Source organism: Rana temporaria, chromosome 9 (assembly GCF_905171775.1).
Source record: "Rana temporaria chromosome 9, aRanTem1.1, whole genome shotgun sequence".
Taxonomy (NCBI): Eukaryota; Metazoa; Chordata; class Amphibia; order Anura; family Ranidae; genus Rana; species Rana temporaria.
In genome coordinates, this window is record NC_053497.1 from 88,473,350 (window position 1) to 88,492,110 (window position 18,761).

Consider the following 18,761-nt stretch of genomic DNA (forward strand, 5'->3'; position numbering starts at 1 on the left):
GATTTGAGTTTGTCAGAGAGGCAGACCTGCTGTGCTGTTGATTACAGTCATATTCAATCAAACTGTCCGCACCCTTTCTGCATTTGCTTACAGAACAGCCAGACCTCAGCATTTCATCATAGAGGGAGCCTAAAAATAACACTTATATTAAAATTAGATAGATTATGTCTCTAGAACCAAAGTGTTCAACTTTCACCTGAATTCTAAACATTCTTTTTGTTCCCAGTATAATAAATAAAAATCCATACATTGAAGTTAGACTAGCTGCAAAAAAAAAACATTCCCTTCACATTCAGGAGTACAAAAGAACCTTCAACCTTTCATTCGTTTTGGACTGAGAGCCCCTCTTTCCAACCCACACACCTAGTGCTTCCAATCCACCATGTGTTTCTAATGCTCCAGTAATGGGGGACATCAGTCTGTATGCCTAGAGTGCCTGGATGTTATCTTTACTTTGGCGAGGGTAGGGCGCTTGTCATAATATTTGTAATGTAACAAACAAAACATTAAAAGTAAAGACAAAAAACCCAGCAGCAGTATTTCAAGTGATAGAGATAGAGATTCGTTAGAGATTCAATTGCAGGAAGTGATCTGGCAGAATTTAATTTGAGTGGTCTTTCAGTTATTTGTTCAGTTATGTTTATAAATGTATTGGCCAGAACAGAAAAAAAACAAGACCTGCTTAGTGGCTGGCAAATCTAGATGTCACAGGAATTGATGCATGCAGACCAAATGAGGTGTTCATGATACATTGATCTGTTTTAGAAAATATACACAGTACTGTATATATATATATAAAAAATCATACCTACCAACTTTTTGAGATGGGAATGAGGGACACCTATCAGCAAAAGTATGCAGGCATAGGACACACCCCTTGCCACACCCCCTTAAAGGAGAATTGTACAAAAAAAACAAGATTGGTTAAACCCACAAGTGTTTTTTTTTTTACCACTAATATTCCTTTATATTATATAGAAACAAGAGTGCAGCGCTAGGTTGTGCATGAAATTAAAGCAAAGGAGGAGATAAATTCAACTATGCAGTGCAATACAATAGTAAACAATACTGAAGTGATGCTCAAAATGTAAATTTTGCGACTACGTTAAGAGACCAAAGTCGCATGAAAAATACACCCAACAAAAATCAAGTGCAAAATTAAATGCTTGAATTTAGAAAACAAATCACAAAAGTTTGTAAATGTTGATATCCGATAAAGTGACTTCCAGTGCAGATATGTAGAAGCAGTGCTCAACACCTGTGTTGCCCCTCACCTCAGTAGGAAAAAAAGCTTACCAGAAAGCCTGTGACCGCCCTTACTCAGGGGGGTCAAACAAGGCTTAATCACCGAATCACTGTCAGGATGTTCAGATGTTCCTTTCCAAAGCAATCCATATACATCAGATAGAAGTCCAGTGTTGAGAGCAATACAATGATGGTATATCAAAAAGAGAAAGGAAAACTCCAATAGTGCGGAGAGTACTTCAAGTTTTGTTATTCTGTTATACCCTGTTATATTATGCTACTTCATATATAGCTTTATTCCATGCACAACCTAGTGCTGCACTCTTGTTTCTATATACTGTTGGTGCCCCATATCAGAGTTATAGTGTTCAGCTGCAGGTTATCTCTCACAGATTTATTCCATTTATTGATTTATTTATTTTATTTTATTTTTTAATATTCTTTTATATTGGCTTTTGGAATTTACAAATGCAGAAGGTTTAGCACTGGGAAACACTTTTTGAAAGATAAAAAATGCATTTTTATATACAACTATATAGATCAGACCAAAATGAGGGACAAATGGACATTGTTTCAAATCAAGGACAGTCCCTCCAAATCAGCAACAGTTGGGAGCTATATATATATGTATAGTGGTGGTGGGACTCTGTGCTACCTTAAAGATTGCTGGTTTATGCCAGATTTTGGAGAGAAAGACACACTGATTGCACAGCTGTATGTTTTGGCTATTTAGTTATGACCTGACTATGACTCAGAGCCCCACCCCACAGACAGGAAGTCTGTGCACTGGAGTCAGGTGGACTCCCATCCCTAAAGAGGCTGGGTTCACACTTGTCCGACAAACGCCCCGACATTGGGAGCTCATGTCGCATGACGTGTGAAAATCAATGTTTCCCTATTAGGCTGTCTTAACTGGTCCGACACAAGTCGGTCCGACTTTGAAAATGCTCCCTGTACTACTTTGGTCCGACATTGATCCTACTTCAGCCCATTAAATATTATTGAAGTCGGACCAAAGTAGGATCCTAGTCCTTACCATCCGACTTTTGACATCCGACATGTGATTACAGCAGCAGTAAAAGGAATTTATCTCACTCTGGGATTGTTTTAATTGGTCAAAGAACAAGTCAGACTATAACAAAGTAGGATCAAAGTAGTATCCTGTTCATGAAAGTAGGATGGATGTAGGACCAATGTAGGACCTATGTAGGGCAGATGTCGCAGAGCAAAGTAGGATGAAAGTCGTACTGCTGTCCTGTAGTATATTGTGAACCCAGCCTGAGAGTGATAGAACAGCAAGGCGCTGATTAGGAGTTTAACTCCAGGAAAGTCTTTTGGTCTCAGGAGCAGACCTAAGGCCTAGGGTAAAGCAGCCATATGGCAAGAATGTAAGCCAGGTGGCTAAAGTATTGCGTATACAAGATACAGTAAGACCCCTTTCACACTGAGGAGTTTTTCAGGCGGTACAGCGCTAAAAATAGCGCTGCTATACCGCCTGAAAAACTCCTGCCCAGCAACCTCAATGTGAAAGCCGGAGAGCTTTCACACTGAGGCGATGCGCTGGCAGGAGAGAAAAAAATCTCCTGCAAGCAGAATCTTTGGAGCGATGAGAGGAGCTGTATGTATACCGCTCCTTCACCGCTCCTTCCCATTTAAAACAATGGGAAACTGCAGTAATCCCGTCCGCAATGCGGCTCTGCAGAGGCACATTGCGGGCGGTATTAACCCTTTATCTGCTGCTAGCGGGGGTTAATACCGCACCACTAGCGGCCGAATCTCGTTGCAAATCCTACAGTATAGCGCCGCTATTTTTAGCGGCACTATACCGCCACCACGCCTCCCGCCCCTGTGTGTAAGGGGCCTAATGGTGGCACCCCCCTGTGAGGGCTACTGATGTATTTGTGAACTTTGTGCTTTTAAACAAAAGTGGGCTACCAGGCCATTAAAAATTCAGTTTTGGACTGGTGTACTCACTACAAACGCACCTACCGCTGGAGTCTGATCAACCCAATCTTACTATATGTATGTATATATATATATATATATATATAAGCACATGCATATAGAGGCGGAAAGAATAATGTAACATGATCAATCTATAAAAAAAAACATATAAGGACTAAATGTACAAGTGAAGGAAAAAAAATAACATATGAATAAAATATTACATAATACAAATTAGCCATCGTCATCCAGGTAAAGCATATAATCATTAAATCTAATACCTTGTGCGTTGATTTGTAGGGAAAATATCTTATATCTAAACCTACATTGTTCCACTTTTTTAGTGTACAAAACATGACTCCTGCAGTTAGATCTTTTAAGAATCAGAATTTCTTGGAATTGAAAACAGAATGCGTGAAAAAAGGAAGATTGTTTGAAGATCCAGAGTTCCCAGCGACTGATGAGTCCTTGTTCTACAGCAAAGCTCCCCCACACAGTATAGAGTGGAAACGGCCTGGGGTAAGATTTTTCTAACATAGCAGTGAACAAAATAATTATTATACTGTATATGTACTGACAGATAAATACAGAATTCAAAATATACAAGCTGCAAGCAAAGTAAAAAGACTACACAGTGCAAACAGCAATACAGAGCTCCTTGTACTGTGGAAATGTAAAGTTTTTTTTTTAAAAGACAGTATTACAGTACATCTAGATAGAAGCTGTTAACCATATGATACTATATTTTATAGACATTCCACTTCCCAGTAATCCCTTTATAACAAGTCTGGTTTCTTGGAAAATCCTTTTTTTTTTTTTTTTTTGTCTATCAATACTTTAGATAATACACTTTTCAACATCACAAGCTTTAGGGTCCATGCACAGTGGCCTGAGAACTGAGCAATCACATGACCACTGATTGCTCAGTTTCTGGTCTGGTTAGAAGGAGTCTGTGACAAAGTTGTATGTAATAAATAGTTCTCATATTACAAAGGAGTGCCAATGTGAACCAAGTGGAGACCAGTGTCGAATAGAGGGTTTAGAAGGTAGGAAAAGACAAAAGTATACCACTGGAGGTGAGGCTATAGACCATGGAACCATATCAAAGCAAGTGAAACTAGTGCAAGGTATGTGAGGCAATCCTTTTGTACAGAGAGTAACCAAAAAGAACAACCAAAGAATAGTGCAAAGCAGAGAAGAACCCATATGTGCCAGAATAGTTACCTTGTGTGTATATGTAGCGGTATCCCCATAGGGGCTGCTGAGTAATGTGGCCCACCTGTCACCCTGCCCAGCCCGGAATTCACTTCCAGTCACTCCAAGACAATGAACAAGTCCACCAGCTTTGTTTTTGTATTTTATTGAGGGATTTGAATTTTGGTGGGGTTAAGGAATTCATGGGATGCCCAGAAAATGATTCTTGCATGGTATGGGACAATTTAGATATTCTCCTTCTGCACAACACTTCCTGCAGACTATCTCTCTTTCTCCCTCAACACAGTTTTTTAGACTCAGTTAGCACATGGTTAGGCCTAACTCTGGTTTCAGCCAGGCCTCAGCAAAGTTCCTTATTACAGGCAGGGACTGTGGGCCCCTTCAGTGTAGCAACAAAAATAGCAAAAGTCTTTGGTGCTAGCTGACCTTTTGCAGCCAAGATTTGCAGCCTATGTTGAAGCAAGTGCATATAGACAGGAAGGACCAGATCCACATAGCGAGTACTGATACGCCGGCTTACTTTCAAATTACCCGCGTTGTATCTTTAGTTTGAATCCTCAAACCAAGATACGACGGCTTCTGGGTTCGATCCGACAGGCGTACGGCTTCGTACGCCTTCGGATCGTAGGTGCAATACTTTGGCGCCCGCTGGGTGGAGTTTGCGTTGTTTTCCGCGTCGGGTATGCAAATTAGCTTTTTCCGATAATCCACGAACGTACGCGCGGCCGTCGCATTCTCTTACCTCGTCTCTAGTCGGCTTTTTCCGGCGTATAGTTAAATCTGCTATTTTGCGGCGTATAGATAGACTTGCCATGTTAAAGTATGGCCGTCGTTCCCGCAACGAAATTTGAATAATTTTTTTGCGTAAGTCGTCCGTGAATAGGGATGGACATAAGTCACGTCTAAGTTCAAAAAATGACGTCGTTGCGACGTCATTTCGCGCAAAGCACGGCGGGAAATTTTGAAACGGAGCATGCGCAGTTCAATCGGCGCGGGGGCGCGCTTCATTTAAATGAATCACGCCCCCTACCCGCCGATTTGAATTCCGCTGCCAGAAATACACTACGCCGCCGTAACTTACGGCGCGAAATCTTCCTGGATTTGACTTAAAGCCAGGTAAGATACGGCGGCGTAGCGTATCTCTGATACGCTGCGCCTATCCAATTCTATGTGGATCTGGCCCGAAGTGTCCAAAAATGCTAAATGAGATTAGTAGCACTGAATTCCCAAAAATTTATAAAAAATAAGGTAAACAGTATTTTACAATTTTTTTCATGAATAAGTGTGACAATTCATTATGGTTTACAGTGCTTTTGAAAACTAAATGCCATCCAGTTGGGAATTAGATCTCCTTTAATAGTTTTGATGAATCAATCAATGTTTCCCATGCATATCTCATGTCTTATGCAATTCTATGACTGTAGCAGATGATGACATGAGGTTTGGTCGCCAAGAGATGTGACCTAGTAACTACTCTCATAAGTAAAGGAAAGTAAAGAGTATTCCAGATGTTTTCTAAACACTATTAGAAAATGAAGACATTTCTCTGTCTGGCAGACTCTTCTTTTGGAGCAGTACTAAATATCAAACAGTGTGTTGGGAATTGAAGTCCACTTTCTGAAAAGCGATCAAAAGTTGACTCTGGGTTCCCATTGTCTGATGATGAATTATTTGAATGCTGATCTATTTCCCATGCTATGGGAATCATTGGATGTTTTCTGAAATGCTCATTTAGTCGTGTATTATTTTCTATCACTGATTTACAATATAACACAATGTCAGGAGGCACATTAAGATGTCTAATGAGTAGATATGTGTTTGTCTTAAAATGTAGGGACTCTTGATACTGTAAATGCTGAAATAAGAGGGCTGTGTTGGGCCAGTGGATACCTTGATAGTATTTGACAAACTGGTAACAGACCTAACTTAGCCATAAACATTACATATCGATTTTATCATCTGAGCACCACAGGATTTTGCTGGCATAAACATTCACAATATTTTTTCATATATGTTCATTATTTATACGTAATGTCAGCCTTATCTCCAATAAAGGAAAATCTTTACACTTCTTTAAATGATAATGGTCAGCCAGGTGGTGTTCACATGGACCTTAAACTGGCCATACACATGGCAATTTTCAACAGTATCAATCAATTTAGATCCACTGCTGGCTCTACAACTTCTGCCTTTCCATTGGGGGATTCTGCCCCCCTCTGTGAATTTACAGAATGTGCTGGACCACAATGGCAGGTTCCTAGTCGCTATTTCTCCAGCTCTGTACCATCACGTGGAAGGCAATGTTGTGGCATCATTGGGGAAGGCAGTCAGCCACAAAGTCCACGTTAATGTTGACACGTGGTCCAGCAAGCATGGTCAGGGATGATATGTTTCATTCACAGCACGCTGGGTAACTCTGCTTGGAACAGAAGGATGCAGGACAAGGGCTCTGTGCTGCAGCTTTTTGTGCCCCCACATCTCCATACAGCTAGTGGTGATGATGCAAGATTTGTCAGCTCTACCCCCTCCACCTCTGCTTTATTGTCCTATAAACCACAAGTACCCCCTAAGCATCCAAAGGGGCTATTCAAGAAGTCAGGCTAAAAGGTGCCATGCAGTGCTTCAGCTGGTGTGTCTAGGGGACAGGAACCACACTGAAGCAGAGATTCTTGCAGCTCTGCAGGGGTAGGCCCAGAGGTGGTTCATGCCACGCCAGCTGGAGCGAGGAATGGTGTGCGAAAATGGAACAAACCTCCTGTCCGCCCCTTAGACAGGGAAAGTTGACACATGTGCCATGCCTAGCCCATGTCCTCAATTTGGGGGTGCAGCATTTCCTAAATAGGCACCCAGGGTTGGAAGATCTGCTAAAGCAGGCCAGAAGAGTCTGTAGCTATTTCAGATGGTCATACACAGCCAGTACTCGGTTGGCTGAAATTCAGTGGGAATTCCACCTGCCTGTAAACCGCCTGAATTGTGACATGCCCACCAGGAAAAACTCAACTTTGGAAATTCTGCAGCAGCTGCACATGCAGCAGAGGGCAGTCAACGAGTACTTGTGTGAGTATAGCACAATGACAGGCTCAGGCCGGTGTGACTTTTTTTTCCAAGCCAATGGCTGCTTAAAAAGAATGCATGCACTGTACTGTCACCATTTGAGAAGGCCACAAGGATGGTGAGCAATGACAATGCATGCATCAGTGACATAATCCCTGTTGCGTTCCTGCTGGAGTAGACTCTGCGTGGCATTATAGACAGGGCACTAGAGGCAGAGCAGCATGAGGAAAAGGAGGACTTCCTTTCCTCTTAGGCCCACTTTATGCAGACACCATTTTCTTTTTTATATAAATTCTTTATTTCTTCACAGCAATAGCAATATACATACGTACATTAGCACCTCCGACTTCCATTACAACTAGTATTTTCTTCAACCTTACCAATTACTACCACATAATACAACTCTGTGATATTTCCTACTCTTATTGGAATTACATTTTCCTTAACCAGGGATAGTCCTGGTTATCCTCCCCTGCAAAAACAAACATAATTATTAAGAAAAGAAAGAAATAGAAAGAGATATAGAGAAAAAAAAAGAAATCCCCCCCCCCCCCCAGAATAATATTATGCCCTTCCCCCCTCACCCAGGACCTTTATTTAAGAATTTTGTTCCCTAAATATATAATATAGGGAGTCCAGACCTCCCGATACTTCTCTTCTTGCTCTCTCAACATCATAATAAGGTTTTCCATTTGTTGGATCTCTGTTATTGTCCTCATCCATTGTATTTTAGTTAGGGCTACCGTACTTTTCCAGAGAATCGGAATACAGGCTTTTGCTGCCGTAAGCAATCCCAAAATATGTGTAGCATAGTGCCCTCTGCACCTTGGCAATGCCAGCATTGATTGGATACCTGTGGAAATATCCGGTTCAATACTGCCGGGGTTCTATACCACCTAGTCAAGATTTTATACCCTCCTTCTTGATATCTGGTTGCCATTGACGCTTTGTGCGTAAACAGAAATAATTTCCTTTTTCTGCATCTCAGAAAGCAGACACCACTATTCACACACCACAGAACAGACAAGAGGAGAGGGAGGAGGATGAGGATTCTGGCAGTTTTTGAGGCATTGAAGCAGAGGAAGAAATACGTCAAACAGTAAGAGATAGTTTTCCATACCCAGAACCTTTGGTAGCACGTGGCTGGAAGGAGGCAGTTCCAGATACTATAATCCTCAGTGACCCCAAGGAGTCTTCTCATGCCTCCACAAATTTGTTTTGCATGGGCCCCCTCATGTTTCAAAGCCTGCAAAAGGACCCAAGAATATGTGGCGTAAAGGAGAAGCATCACTATTGGTTGGCAACCCTTCTTGACCACAGTTACAGGGGGAAAGTTTCACAACTCATCCTGTCCCCACAGAGTGCAGAAGATGGAATCTTCTAAGGACATCTTAAAGAGGAGTTTATCAAATGCTTTTCCAGACTCTGGTAGGTTACAGTGTCGTGGAAAATGTTTTGAGGTTTCTATTGGTCAAGAGAGGAGCGGTGATGCCTAAGTGATGCATTTCACAATTTTGGGGCTGTCAGCTTTCACATCCCATTGGCACAGTCTGCATCGCATAGTGGATAATTATCTAGGAGCAAAAACAGAGATGGAGAGCTTTCCAATCGACAGTCCACTGGCTTACTGGGTAATGAGAATAGACCACTAGCCAGAATTTGCCTAGTATGCAATTGAGCTGCTGGGCTGCCCTGCATCCAGCATGCTTTCCGAACGAGCATTCAGTGTTGCTGGAGGTTTTGTTACTGATAATAGAACACGTCTGTCCACAGACTCCGTGGACTGTCTGACATTTATCAAAATGAATCAGTCCTGGATTACCAGCAGCTATGAAGCTCCTGATGCCAATGTTGCTGATCAAGTGTTTTTAGTATGTGGAATCTCTGCAGGACTTCTAGGCTGCCTAGTGTTGTGTGTGTTGATTTCATCTGGAAGAATGTTTTTGGTGTAGGTTTCATGGGCATAATTAACATCCAAAGACCATTTTTTCCACACCTGTTTGACAGGTGCATATCATTGCAATTTTTGGCCAATTCTTGCTTTTATTAAGAGTACCTCTTATAGGGTAACGGTGTGAGTGTGCAGCCAAAACCCAAAGACCAATTTTTCCGCACATGTTACTTCTATCCTTAAGTCTGTGGAAGAGATACCATAATTTATCCAAAAAATCTCTAATCTTATTTCCAGTGCACTACATTGTGGCCTCATCATACAGACTAGCTCTGAAAGCAGTTTTTACAAAATAAAGAAAGCTTGCTGGGAAAATAAAAATGTTTGGGCTTTATAATTGCAATTATTCTTGCAGCAACTTCTATACACAGTACAGATGTGCCACTTTACAGGTAGACTAAGCATTAATAAATCACTGCTCATTCAACCACTTAAGGCCCGGAAGGCTTTGCCCCCTTAATGACCAGGCCATTTTTTGTGATATGGCACTGCGTCGCTTTAACTGACATGTTGTACTCCAAACAATTTTTTTTCCCACAAATAGAGCTTTCTTTTGGTGATATTTGACCACCTCTGTTGTTTTTATTTTGTGCGCTATAAACAAAGAGCGACAATTTTGAAAAAAAAAATAATGTTTTTACTTTTTGCTGTAATACATATCCCCCCCAAAAAAAAATGCATTCATCAGTTTAGGCCAATATATATTCTTCTATATATTTTTGCTAAAAAGAAAATATCAATAGGCGTACATTGATTGGTTTACGCAAAAGTTATTGCGTCTACAATCTATGAGATAGATTTTTTTATGTAATTGTTTTTACTAGTAAAGGGGGCAATCTGCTATTTTTTGCGGGACTTGCGACAAGTTTGACCCCAAATTACCCATTTTGTGGACCAGTGACATAATTACATTGATCAGTGTTATAAAAATGCACTGATCAATGTAAAAATTACACTGGCAGAGAAGGGGTTAACACTAGGGGTCCATCAAGGGATAAGTGTGTTCCCTAGGTGTGTTCTAACTGTAGGGGGGATGGGCTTCCAGGGACTTGACAGAGATCACTGTTCCTAATCACTGGGAACAGAAGATCTTTGAAATGTCATCTGGCAGAACGGGGATCCACTTGTTTACACTGGCATATCCCCATTCTCCTTCTGTACAAGGTGATCGCGGGTCGCCGGCGGACATCTAATCCGCATGCACCGGGTGTGAAAGCCTGCCACCGGCCCGCAACTGCACCTGCACGAGCCGTTGTACAGCTACGGCGATTCGCACCAGAGAGCTGACCTGCCGCCGTATAAAGACAGCATCTGGTCAGCAAGTGGTTAAAACTGCAATTTTTTACCAACTTTTTTTATTGATACATGTCCCCCAGGACAGTACCCGGACAGCCATACCCATTTCATGGCCAAATACTTGTATATACTTTTTTTTTAACCGTTTTCCGACCGGCTCACGCAGATATACTGTGGCAGAATGGCTCTCCTGGGTGAAATCCTGTACATATAAGGCTTTGCCCAGGAGAGACACCAGAGGGCACACAATCGCCGATGTAAGGCTCAGCGGGGGACCCGATGCACGTGTCCGGCGGGCGCGATCAGCGTGCCCATGCACGATCGTGTGCACAAGTGGCAGCACAGGGGTTTGTGTGTGTAAACACACAAATCCCTGTGCTTTCAGAGGAGAGAAGACAGATTATATGTTTCTATAAAGTAGAAACAGTGATCTGTCATCTCTCCTAATTAGTCCCATCCCCCCAAAGTTAGAACACATACATAGGGAACACAGTTAAACCCCTTGATCACCCCCTAGTGTTAACCCCTTCCCTGCCAGTAATCCGTGCAAATTCATAAGTCTGATCGCTCTGTATGTCAATGGTCCCGAAAATGTGTCAAGTGTCCGACCTGTCCGCCGCAATGTCTCAATACCGCTAAAAATCGCAGATCACCGCCATTACTAGAAAAATAAATAATAATAAAAACGCCATATAAATGCCATAAATCTTTTCCATAATTTCTAGACGCTATAACTTTTGTGCAAACAAATCAATATACGCTTATTGCGATTTTGTTTTTACCAACAATATGTAGAAGAATACATATTGGCCTAAACTGAGAAACAAATATATATATATTTTTTTTTAAATTGGGATATTTACTTTAACAGAAAGTAAAAGATATTGGGCCAGATTCAGGTAAGACTTACGCCGACGTATCTTCTTATACGCCGCGTAAGTCCACGGATGCGCCGTCGTATCTATGCGCCGTATTCTTGAAACCAGATACGCCTGAATTCTGGCTCAATCCGACCGACGTAAGTCTCCTACGCCGTCGTATCTTGGGTGCATATTTACGCTGGCCGCTAGGGGCACTTCCATTGATTTACGCGTCGAATATGTAAATGACCTAGATACGCCGATTCACGAACGTACTTGCAGGCGTCGCAGTAAGCTACGCTGTTTACGTAAGGCGTACATCCAGCGTAAAAGTTATCCCACCTAAAGCAGGGGTAAGTCATGTTAAGGTATGGGCGCGGTAACAGCGTCGTATTTTACGTCGTTTACGTAATTCGTACGTGAATGGGGCTGGGCGTAGGTTACGTTCATGTCGTACGCATTGAGCCGTCGTATCTTAGGGAGGATATGCAACGTGATTCTGAGCATGCGCGCGCATGCGCCGTTTGTACGGCCATGCATTTACATGGGGTCGCGACTCATTTTAATACACGCCCACTACCTGCCTACTTTGAATTAGGTGGGCTTACGCCGGCCTATTTACGTTACGCTGGCGTAAATATGGGAGCAAGTGCTTTGTGAATACTCAGCTTGCCGCTCAATGTTACATCGGCGTAGCGCATATGAGAGGCGCTATGCCGGCTCAAAGATGCGCCGATGTACCTGAATCTGGCCCATTGTGGGTTATTTATGAAAGGCAAAGCCACTTTGCAAAGTGCACTTGAAATTGCAATGAAAGTGCACTTGGAAGTGCAGTCGCTGTAAATCTGAGGGGTAGATCTGAAATGAGGGGATGCTCTGCTTCCAATCATGTGCAAGCTAAGATGCTGTTTTTTATGTTTCTTACATGTCCCCCTCGGTTCTACAGCAACTGCACTTCCAAGTGCACTTTCAGTGCAATTTCAAGTGCATTTGCCTTATGTAAATAACCCCCATTATGTTTTATTTTTTTTCAAAATTGTCGCTCTTCTTTTGTTTAAAGCGCAAAAAAAAAAACACGCATCGGTGATTAAATACCACCAAAAGAAAGCTCTATTTGTGGGAAAAAAAGGATGTACATTTTTTTGGGGTACAACATCGCACGACCGCACACTTGTCAGTTAAAGCGACGCAGTGCCGTATCGCAATTCAAAAAAAGTGTGAGGTCGCTTTAAAATTCCATACCAGACCTTTATTCCAAGCATGCATCCTGACATGTCATGAAAGGTAGGGGAAAAGTGTGCGCCCCCTTCCCACCCCTCCTGAAACCATACCAGGCCACTTATCATGAGGGAGGTGATATTTTCATAATTTTCATAAATTATTGGCTTGTTCTTATTATTTCTTATTATGTCATGCTAACACTATCCAGATTCCAAGCCTGACTTCCATTTATTTGTTCAAATAATTAAATCAAATCACATGTCTTCCGCACTCATATTTCTTCTTAAGGAAAGTCTCCAGTGTATGTCTGGCTGTAGTCAACTTCATAAATCTTCATGACTTTATAAATTTATAAGGGACAAGTGATGAAAAAACTTTAGCAATAAAAAACTAGAGGTATTGTTCATGAACACTAACTATGCTTGCTTTTGTTTTCTTTGCCATTCTTGAAAAGGGACAGGCAGAAAAGATCAGGAATATTGTAAGTCTTGAAAATCCACAGCTTGAAGTAGCAGCCAAAGGCTTTAAATGCCACAAATCCTAAACTTTACTGAACTCAGCTTCATAAAATCTTAAAAAAATCTTAAAAAAATATTCTGAAGAAAGGAATGATTTGAATCTCAAAAAAACTTTAGCCTCAGACTGTAATGAAAGTGATTTCTTAAAGCGGAGTTCCGCCCGAAACAAAATAATTAAAAGTCAGCAGCTAGAAATACTGCAGCTGCTGACTTTTAATATTAGGATACTAACCTGTCCTGGGCGCCCGCGATGTGGGCACCTGAAGCCGATCTGTCCCTCGGATGTCAGGTGCCACCGCCGCGATCTTCGGTAAGGGAATCAGGAAGTGCGGCCTCACTTCCTGGTTCCCTACTGCACATGTGCGATGTTGTTGGGGAGAATGACAAGCTGCTTAGTTGAAGTTTGATTCTCCAGCAATATTGTTCCACCATACAACACAATGAGGAAAGTACCTATGGCAACACCGGCAAACAGTCCCTGCAAGAGGAGCCATCATATGTCAGTCCAGTTGAAAAGGAATGTGCAATTTCTGTAACCTCCTAGGACAATGATGAGGTCTGATTAACCTCAAACTTCGTAAAGAGGGGGGAGTTGTACTGAACAGAGTGATACCTTTATTTTTTCCTAAATTCACAAGGCGGTGCCAAATCCTCAGATTGAACAGTCAGCTACAGACACAAAACTGGCCATCATAAATTCTGTTTATCTATGGTCTGTAAGCCTCAAACAACTTTTAATTAAGCTGTGTTGTAAAATTGCTCTCTCATAAGACCTCAGCAACCGCCAATCAATCTTGCCTATGTTTGGGGAGGTTGTAGATCTCTGTTAGGACATAATTAGCAATGTTCTTGAGTTCAGTTTGCAGGACATTCACTAATATGATGAAAAAGTTCAGTAATTGTGTAAGTGAACCCCAGTCAATGACAACTGAAATTTGAAAATCAACACTTTTTGTTTTCAAGGCTAATAGGCAGGACCCATTGCCAATTAAAGACATTTCTCTGCCTCTTTGTTTATTCATACCAGACCTTTATTCTTCTTAAAAAAACTCATACCAAACTTCTATTTAGGATAAGGTTTAGGTAGGGATTTTGAAAGGGGACTACATACAATAAAGCAGCAATAAAAGGAGTGCCACCGTTTAAATACCATGCTAGACCTTTATCCATGCATTCAGCCAGGCTGGCCCTAAAAGGGAGGGGTAGTTAACATATGACCCCCCATCCTGAACTTTACTAAGCCATATGTCCTCACCATCGGGGTGAATACCTTGTACTGGGTTGATGAGGACAAGGGCCTCAGCTCCACATCTCTGGCACAGTGTATGTGGGATCTGTTTTCTGTTTTTCGAGTTTTATGCACTCCTGAGCTTGACACTTTGGAGGGGATTTATTGAAAGTGGAGCAGACAGAATCTGGAGCAGTTGTGCGTGGCAATCAATCAGCTTCTATCTTCCCCTTGTTCAGTTAAAGGGGTTGTAAAGGTTTGTGTTTTTTCACCTTAATGAATCCTATGCATTAAGGTGAAAAAACACCTGGCTGTCACGGGCCCCTCAGCCCCCCCCCCCCCCGTTTTATTTACCTGAGCCCGTTCACCTGCTCTGAGCATCCCCCGGCATCCCCCTCTACACTGAGTCTCTGCGTTAATTGGATAGATTGATAGCAGTGCAGCCACTGGCTTCCACTGCTGTCAATCAAATCCAATGACGCGGCCACCAGGGGGGTGGGACAAAGTCATACACTGTGTCTATGGACGCCGACTGTATCACACGGGAGCGTGCCCCGTAAGCTATCCCGCTCGGGAGAGAGCTTCCCAGAGGGGGTTAGCTATTGCAGGGAGAAGCCGAGACAGTCGCAGAGGGACCCCAGAACTGGAGGTTGGGGGCCACTCTGTGCAAAACAAACTGCACAGTGGAGGTAAGTATGACGTGTTTGTTAAATTAAACCTTTATAACCCCTTTAAGTTTTAAAAATTAAAGCCATGAATTAGTTGCCATGCCCTCCTGAGCCCTACCTTACAGTGCATTGGTAATTTTATACTCCTGAATGCTGCACTTTGTATGCTGGGCCATATATGACATCCTTCTTAACAGTGCATTCTAATACATTATATATTGATGACCCCTGCACTCGTTATGCTATATTGTACATCATATACTTATGATCCAAGTGTTTTTTGTCTCTGCTATTGTTTATTGTTAAGTAGCCAATGACCATATTGTAAAATTCCTCTAAGACAGACTGGTTGCACAAAAGCATATGTAATGGAAGATTAACATTTTTTAAATCCTGAAGTTTGTATTTGTTATTTAGATTGTTGCTTGTGGCACAGTAAGTAATGCATATTTTGGGGTTACCTGGACTGTGGAACATGTTTGTCATACATGTGAATCCAATGCCCCTTTAATCCTCTCCCTCTGTAAGTGTAATTTGGCCACAACCACCATTTGGCAAAAAACATGTAGCTCACTTCAATTTTCTCCTTTAGGTGCCCAATGGTGCCCTAGGTCTTTCACAATTCAAACTATTCCCCTATAATGAACATATGTACCAAAAAGTGGTATACTGAAGATTTTATCATTTATATTTATAAATTATTCCCTTGCAAATTTACTGTATTTTTTTTCCAAATCTTCACCCACCTTTAGTCAAACATTCACTGGATTCCCTGCACCCATAAAGTACTTTTTTTTATTTTTTAGCTGAGACCTCTGCCTTTGCTGCACTGAAGTCATTAGCAGTGTTATAAGACCTGACAGAAGTTCTGAACTACAGTACTGCTCTCTCCAATGAAGAGAAGGGATTTTTTTTTGCATTGGAGAACTGGGCAAGGTTGATAATACGGCTTGGAATTGTAGTCCAGCAGAGGCAGTGTTGTCAACTTGCTTCAGAAATTTAGATTAATGTACAAAAACTCTGGGTTTCTGGCAGATTAACATGCATTTTTGAGTAATTGCAGGTATACAACATGGCAAGGTGTCCATATATTGTAGAGATACACTGATTAGCATCATCTGGCCATGTAGATGCCAGCCCTTATAAGTCTTTAGAATGGGAAGGTATATTCTGAGAGTGGTTCCCCAAAAAACAGATTCTTCAGCAATCACAGTGCCGGGGGGGGGGGGGGGGGGGTCTGACAAGGCAGGGAGGCTAATGTCCTACCTAAAAGTTGTAACCGCCTATATGGCATACTGGTTAAGGAAAGTAAACAGAGGGCGTCATTCATTTTGGATAGTAACAGTTAAACAGTAACAGTTAAACACACAGCTGAAATATAAGCATATGAAGTCAATATACAAAGAAAAAGAGGCGCTGCTCCAGGTGTATGATGATAACCTGGGGTGGAATGTCTCGTAGATTGCCAGCCCCGGCCCGTCCTCTGTAGGAAACTTGTAAGAAAAGAAATGGCTGCACATCCAGGAATTCCGATTGCCTTTTATTGTTCAAAGTGATAACACCAAAGACACCAACACAAGGTCACGTAGACACGTTTCACACAAACATCTTGTGCTTAATCATGATTAAGCACAAGATGTTTGTGTGAAACCTGTCTACGTGACCTCGTGTTGGTGTCTTTGGTGTTATCACTTTGAACAATAAAAGGCAATCGGAATTCCTGAATGTGCAGCCATTTCGTTTTTTTTTATAAGCATATGAAGTGTTTTACCTGCCGGAGAATTTCACATTCTAAGATTTGTTAGAAAAGTTGGTTTGGTAGGCTGCTGCAGGTATGGCCCAGACTCCATACCTGTAACAGATAACCCGCCATATTCCAGTTTAAGATTCTCTCAGTATAGAGTGCCAAAACTTAAAAAAATAAAAACTCATGGATTTTAAAATCTATTCTTTTAGACATTCTTTTCCTTTTTACAATCACAGGAGCTTTGTAATGACCCATATTTGTTTGTGGAAGGAATCAGCCATCATGACTTACACCAAGGACAGCTGGGGAACTGCTGGTTTGTGGCTGCCTGTTCATGCCTGAGTCTTCATCGGGATCTCTGGAAAAAGGTACCAGTAAAGAGAACATGTACATCACTAGCCCACTGTTTAACATATAGAAACAGTTAAGCATGCAGTAACCCAAAGAATCCAATCAGAAACCATAGTTTTGTAGTCTCCCTACACTAAACCCCTGAAATCTGACATACTGCCATGGTTTTCTGAATGTTTTTGCATGTTATTAAAGAAACTGGCCATACATTATGCAATTTTCTTGTTCAAATTCTTTTAAATTTACCTTCAAGTATGTAGTGCAAGGGCCTGCCTGATTGCGTTCAAATAAAAAATGTTTAGTTTTGAACTCATATTTTATGTTTGTTTTTTGTTATTGTTGTTTTTAATCTAAAGAAAAATTGTACAAGACGATTGCCTTAGGCAATGTACAGTACAAACTGTAAAACAGAGATTTCTCTTCCTGCAGTTTACCTGTAGGCTGGCTTCAGTAAAAGATACAAATAAATTATGTCTACCCTTGAAGTGACTCCAGGGCCGCCATCAGGGGGGTACAGGCAGTACACCTGTAAGGGGCCTGGAGGTCCCCAGCGGCCCGGATGGCAACCCCCTTTAAAAAAAAAATAATAATATTTTTTTTCCCAGAGGCCCACAGGGCCCCAGATGGCCCGGAGGCCCACAGGGCCCCAGATGGCAACCCCCTTATTTTTTTTATATATTTTTTTTTATTTCTTTTTATATATATATATATATTTTTTATTATTATTATTAAAAGGCCATGATGGCAACCCCCCCCCCCCTCCTTTTTTTAATAAAAAAAATGCATTTTTTTTATATTATTTTATTTCTTTTTTATATATATATATATATATATATATATATATATATATATATATATATATATATATATATATATATATATATTTCTTTATTAAAGGGCTCAGAGGTCAGATGGCAACCCCCTTTTAAAAAAAAAATATATATATATTTTTGTAAAGGCCCCGCCGCTTCTCAAATCGCGGCAGCCCCCCCCCCCCCCCGCTTCTCAATTTCAGGCAGCAGCACCCACCCCCCGGTTCTCTGCTCCAGGAGGGCCCATGCCTGAAGCTGTGTAAGGGGCCCCATAATTCCTGATGGCGGCCCTGAGTGACTCTATGGCTAAATTTAACAACTACTTACCTGTCCTGCCACCCGTACTACTAATCTTTGCATCTGACACTTCCAGGAGTGTTGGGTGCCTGGTTCTCTTCTGAACTCTTTGGTTCCTCCCGAGCACACAGCAGTGAAGTACAGGCTGGCAGGTGGAGCCAGATTGGGGGACCAGGCATCCAACATGCCTGGCAGTGTTTTGGATGCTGAAGATCCACAGAGTGTGTAAATCAGTGCTGGAAAGATAAGTATTCATTTTAATTTACTTTAATGCAGTTAGCAATGCAGATCGCTTGTAATAAGGTCAAGAAAATCATATACAAGATGCAGTGTATGAGATTTCCTGCCTGTACA

General features: G+C 41.6%; 1 protein-coding gene across 1 annotated transcript in view; it reads left to right on the forward strand.

The window, feature by feature from the left end:
* CAPN6 (calpain 6) overlaps window positions 1-18,761 on the forward strand; it is a 99,761-nt gene that overhangs the window by 16,891 nt on the left and 64,109 nt on the right. Inside the window, exons 2-3 of the mRNA XM_040323874.1 lie at window positions 3,534-3,708; window positions 17,184-17,315. Of these exons, the coding sequence (XP_040179808.1) occupies window positions 3,544-3,708; window positions 17,184-17,315 (297 nt within the window). The 5' untranslated portion in view covers window positions 3,534-3,543. The remainder of the gene's footprint in view (window positions 1-3,533; window positions 3,709-17,183; window positions 17,316-18,761) is intronic.